The sequence below is a fragment of the Chrysochloris asiatica genome, unplaced genomic scaffold (genome assembly GCF_000296735.1).
Source record: "Chrysochloris asiatica unplaced genomic scaffold, ChrAsi1.0 scaffold00030, whole genome shotgun sequence".
Lineage (NCBI taxonomy): Eukaryota > Metazoa > Chordata > Mammalia > Afrosoricida > Chrysochloridae > Chrysochloris > Chrysochloris asiatica.
Genome location: NW_006408548.1, coordinates 1,983,141 through 1,988,999, shown reverse-complemented (window position 1 = coordinate 1,988,999; position 5,859 = coordinate 1,983,141). Strand labels below are relative to the sequence as shown.

At 34.9% G+C, this 5,859-nt stretch overlaps 1 protein-coding gene across 2 annotated transcripts in view; it reads left to right on the top strand.

Moving 5' to 3' along the window:
* The window catches only part of FBXL2 (F-box and leucine-rich repeat protein 2), a 238,642-nt gene that overhangs the window by 70,883 nt on the left and 161,900 nt on the right, over positions 1-5,859 (top strand). For both annotated transcript variants that reach the window (XM_006851578.1, XM_006851579.1), the window contains exon 2: positions 711-772. In XM_006851578.1, coding sequence (XP_006851640.1) covers positions 711-772 — 62 coding nt within the window. The remainder of the gene's footprint in view (positions 1-710; positions 773-5,859) is intronic.

Below are 5,859 nucleotides of genomic sequence, written 5' to 3'. Positions count from 1 at the left end.
CACAAGGGTTCCTTGAGGAGTGTTGTATTAAGACTTTAAGTCTTCCAATCCATGAACATAGGATTTACTAAGTATTTTATTCCTTTTGGTGCTATTATAAATGGAATTCTTTTCTCAATTTCATTTTAGTTGTTTTTTGTTAGTATATAGAAATGAAATTTACTTTTGTAATATTGACATTTCTGAACTCCTTGGTTAGTTCTAATAGATTTTAAATGAATCCCTTAGTATTTTCTGTATACAAGATCATGTCATTTGAGAATTTTTGTTTGCTGTTAAGTGTCATCATAGCAACTCTGCCTAGGATTTTCAAGGAGCAGCTGGTGGGTTTGAACTTCCAACTTTGTTGCTAGCAGTCCAGTTCTTACTCTATAGCGTGACACCAGGACCCCATCTGAGAATAGAGATTACTTTATTTCATCCATTCCAGTATGGATACCCTTTTATTTCCCTTTATTATCTAATTCCCCAGGCTAGAACCTCCAATACAGTGTAGCACAGAAGTAACTGTGTTGCCCTTTTTATGAAATGGTGATAAGATACCAAAATATTTTTGTATTCCTTAATATTGGAGTATAGTGACTTCATGAAATTATTATTGTAGGACAGTATTTCTGTTTGGTTTAGAAAAATATGTAACAATATTTTTGTTTTTCTGTTTTGATTGAAGTACATTTTAACCATTTCCTTTTTGTCTTTCTTTCTTTCAGGTTTTCTCAAACAATGATGAAGGCCTTATTAACAAAAAGTTACCCAAAGAACTTCTGTTAAGGTAAGTGTATCTAAATTCTACATGCAGAGTTCAGATTCGATCAGTCATCATGTTCCAAGAGTATCTTCTTTCTCACTATGAGTCCACAGCATAGAAAAGCAGACAGACGTAGCCTAACTGACTTTTTGTTTTTGTTTTATAGAATGCTGTTCAGCTTGTTGTTAAATTTTACTTGGTCTAATCCAGAATGTACTAAAGTATGCATAGCATTGGTTTGGATTCTTTTTGTAATGTGGTAAGTATTGTAATAATCTTCAGTAGGTGCCATTGTGGTATCAGTAGATAATTGTAACAGTCAGTTATATGAAGGAAGTTTATGGTTAAGGTTGTAAACTCCTGAAGTCATAGACTTTTGGATGTTTTCTGATAAATGGGTTTTTGAATGAGTGCAAACAGTAAGTACAAAATGATAAGTACATTTATGATGTGATCTCATCAAGCACTTAAGCTGCTGTCAGTTCCAAGTATTGATTTTTACTTATTTTTGAGAATTATGTGCTAAGTGGCACACTACTATAAAATAGGCTTTTTATTTTTTATTTCTAGTATCATTTTATACTTGTGTTGTTGTCGTTAAGTGCCGTCAAGTGGATTCCGACCCATAGCGACCCTGTATAGGGTTTCCAAGGAGCAGGGCCTTCAAAATGTTTGTGGGAAAATTCTATTGTGTTATCATTCCATTTTTCCATGAAATTTTTGAAGCCCCCTCGTACAATAAATGTTACTTTGCATGTCATTTCACTAAATAAAGCTCTCAACTAATTGTTGACCCTGAGGTACTACCATTTTCTTTAGTACTCTGAATGTTGCTACGTTTCAATTGTTTGCAAAAATTAATACACAAATACATGGTGATCTTTGAATGGCATTTCCCAAACTTTTTTCATATTACCAACACCCCCAAAACCACACATAAAAACAGGGTCTGTGATCAAATAAGTGTGGATTAAACATAACCAGTTTTTTTTTTTTACTTTAGGATTTCTCAGAGCTCTAATAGGCTCATGTTCATAGTGATGTCCCAAGAAGGTCATTGTGGCATTTGAAACTCACTGGCCATGAAAGCCTTTTATTTTAATGTATCATGGGAATCTTTCAGGAAATGTTGCTCTAGAATAAGGGATTAATTCATCAGATTACTCTTTGCTTTGATTTAGCTAAATTTCATTTTTACATTTGGGGAATCACTGAGTTTTTAAGTGTTGTCTTATCAAGCACAGTAAACTGTTAGAACCTGTATTGCTGAGTTAGGGTCTTATCAAGCACAGTAAACTGTTAGAACCTGTATTGCTGAGTTAGGGTCACTACAATAGCAGTGAGTCTGGTGTCCATAGAATTGTGCAGTTCTCCAGTCCAGTCAGAATATTGTTGCAGCAGATGTGAAACTGTAATATGAATATGACACTCTTACTCTGGGAAATCATAGCTAGCATCAAGCTAACCCATATTAGTCATTCAACACTGGGATGTGATTACACTTCACCCTCTGCATGATTGCTCTGCTATCTGACTCACAGATGTTAATTATGTTTCACTTCTGAGAGAGTAGTTTTTGCTCTTCACTCAGCCATGGAATAGTTTGCATCTGTTGGGTTATAAAAGAGGAGGGTAGTCTAGGCCATATAAAAAAATAAAGACCTGTAAAGAATTAAGGATTTATGTTAATTTTTATGTAGTGTGATCTCTGAAGTGAAGACTTAGATATAATTTTAGTTATTTTAAAGATGCATGATGAGCCCAACTGTTAAGAATCCTGGAGTCTGATCTCAGTGTATATAGCTTTTGTATCACACCATAAGGCTCATATATCAGTCATTTTTTTCACAAAAGAATTGCTATTTGAGAACTACTGTCTACAACATGCCTTTCCATAGGTTTGCATCACACTCTGTTCTGCTTTTAGAGTTTGTAAAGGGAATTTAAAAGGAGACTGTTAGCATAGTGGGTTATAAGTTGGGCTACTAACTGCAAGGTCAGCAGTTCAAATCTACCAGCTGCTCCACGAGAGAAAGGTAAGACTTTCTGCTCCTGGAGTAAGCCTTGGAAAGCCTAGACCAGGGTTCCTGTGAATTGGAACCAACTTGATAGCATACACCTACCAAGGGGGATTGAAAATACTGCTGCTAACAGTCTGTGAGTTATGAATCTCAAAATTAACTCTAGCTAGCAATGATATTTTTGTTCATTTACTTATTTAATTTTTAATGGACTTTAAATCATTTTACTCTGAGACTTTTCTATTTTCAGTAACAGTAGCTCTCCCATTCCCTACCTGTATCCTTTCTAAGCAAAACTTTGTAAAAGAATTTGAACCAGGTTATCAGAGAGACTGTCTTTATCGTATTGGTTACGAATTGGGCTGCGAACCTTAAGGTCAGCGGTTCGAAACTACCAGCTGCTCTGCGGGAGAAAGATGAGGCTTTCTACTCCCGTAAAGATTTACACCCTCGGAAACCCTGTACAGGGTCGCTATGGGTCGGAACCGACTCAATGGCACTTAACAACAACAACAACAGTGGAACAAAGACTCCACCATCATGCAATTTATGTTGTGATTATTTTATGCTCAGTTAAGTAATGTCTTCTTTTTTTGGTCTTCCCTAGGCTTACCCTTTTTACTTCATATTGTATACTTTGTGTCAATGAAGATTACTGCACATATTCTTGAATTTGTCTTCACCTTTAGTCTTAACTTCATCAGTAGATTGTAGGTTCTTTGACTTCATGATTATCTTATTTGCTTGCAGCTAAGATGATTTTCTCTTCTACCATTTTTCAATTAATCTGTTATCAGTCTCTTAAATTCTCACTAGTTTCCATTAACCAGTCTACCAGAACCTGTAGCTTCTCCTTTGAAACCTTTAACAAGTATAATCTAAAATAATGTGCATGCTTCCTTTCATCTCTTTGTGTCACTTTGATTCCACTCAGAAAAGTCTGTTAGTTTCCTTTTCATCTGATCTTCTTAATTGCTAATTTTAAGAATACTCAATGCTATTGATTCACATTCCTTCCATCATCTATCCTTAGTTTGTTACTAAACGTTTTACAGTTTTTCATTTTCTATACAACTTTCACTCATAAATTAAAGATAGCCGTGTTCCTTCCTCTCTGCTTCCATATAACTCAACAACCAGTTTGTAATTTTATGCTTTTTGAGGACTCAGTTATATAATGCTAGTAACAGTGGGAATGTTTAATTTGTTGTAACCTGTAATGGATTGGTTTGTCCTTATCCGCATCATTATTGTCTTTACAACTTTTGGAGCCAAATTTTCTGGGATGACATTTCTGCTCTCCCCATATATTAGTTGTGTGAACTTAATTATTTTGTGGTACTTGACTTTGTCACCTGTCAAATGGTAATAATAGTTTTTACTCTGTGGGGTAGTTGCTATCTTCTTAGAGTACTTGGCTCCTTAATGTTAACCCTTACTGCTATAAACTGATAGCAGTTTTGAAGCCTGAATTCTTAATAAATGGTACTGTTGCTGCAGTCAGTTTTAATGCAGCAACTGATAATGCAAACTGTGCTGGTATGGACCTTATTGTATGTCATTGCTAAAAATAGCTCAGTAAAGAACCCAATTTTTAAGCAGCTATCCAATTTTTAAGCCCCATATTTCATTTAATCAAAATCGACCAGTTCCGTCTCCATGGAAATTGAATAGTATGATTTTCTGTTACAGTAACAGCTACTAGGGTTTGATCAACCATCAACACTCATGGAAGTAGCAGTCAAGAACTCAACGTATTGCATTAGGCAAATCTGCTATACAAGACCTTCCCCCCCCCCTTTTCAAGAAAACCTTTTTTTATTAACCATTTATATTTGTTCCATACAATATTTGTCCTTTTATGAGTGACAAATTTCACTCAATATGTCCTCCAGTTACAACCATGTTGTGAGGTGTTTCGCAGATTCATCATTATTCTTCAATATTTTTGTAGTATTCCATTGTTTGTCTAATCATTCTTTCTGATATGTCTCCTGTAGACAGCATACTGCAGCATCCTATTTTCTCACCCATTCTGCTCTCTATGTCTCTTGATTGGTACATTTAAATTCAGTGTAATTATCAACAGGGATGAATTGATTATTGTCATTATTCTGTGTGATGCTGTTGGGTTCTTTGTTCCACATAATTTTCTATGCTGAGTTCGTTTTGTTGTGGGTTTTCTTTTCATTTTCATTTCTGTTGTGTTAATGTTTATAAAATCTTTCTGATTTTCATCTTTTTTTTTTATTTTGATGTGCAGGTGTATTATTATTCTCTGAGGTTGACCTGTAATTTCTTTTTTCCCTGCTTAAAACAGCCTGTTTTATCTTGAAATCAACTTCCTTGGCATTTGGAAGTTCTGTATCTACACAATTCCCTCTTTTTGCTTTGTAGTTGATTTCATTATAAATTGATGTCTCCGGTTCCCTATTTTCAGTCTTGTAGGTTTGTTTTACTTTAAATACTTCTGTATCTGGATTGAGTTCTAGGTGGTGTTGTCATGTATGGTGATCACAGGTTGTTGTGCTGTTGTTGTTGGTTCTAAGTCCAAAGAGCATTCCTTAGTGGTCTGGTCATTATAAATTCCTTTCATTTCTGCCCTAATTTCGCTGTCATATTTGAGGGACAGCTTCACTGGGTATGTGATTCTTGGCTAGCAATTTGTTTTTTCATTCAGAGTTTTGTATATGTCTTCCCATTGTATATGCTTTCTTGTCTACATTGTTTCTGCTGAAAAATTAGAGAATGGTCTTTTTTTTTTTCCCTGATTTATTTATTTATTTAAGGTTTTTATTTTGGATTGAGTGAAAGTTTACAGGGCACATCATCAGTTTTACATTCAAAAAAATCATATACCTTCTTTCATTACAATGGTTATAATCCCCTCCATGTACTATCAGTTAACAGTATTTCTCTCTATCCACTTTAGCTTTTTAAAAAACAAAACAAAACAAAACAAAACAAAACACTCAGGCATATATAATAATTTACATCTCCAAAGGGCACATTCTACAAGTCTGCTCCTGGCCACCAGCTCTTAGTCCTTCTCTTCTTAGTCTATGAATCTAGAGTCCTCAGCTGCTCCCC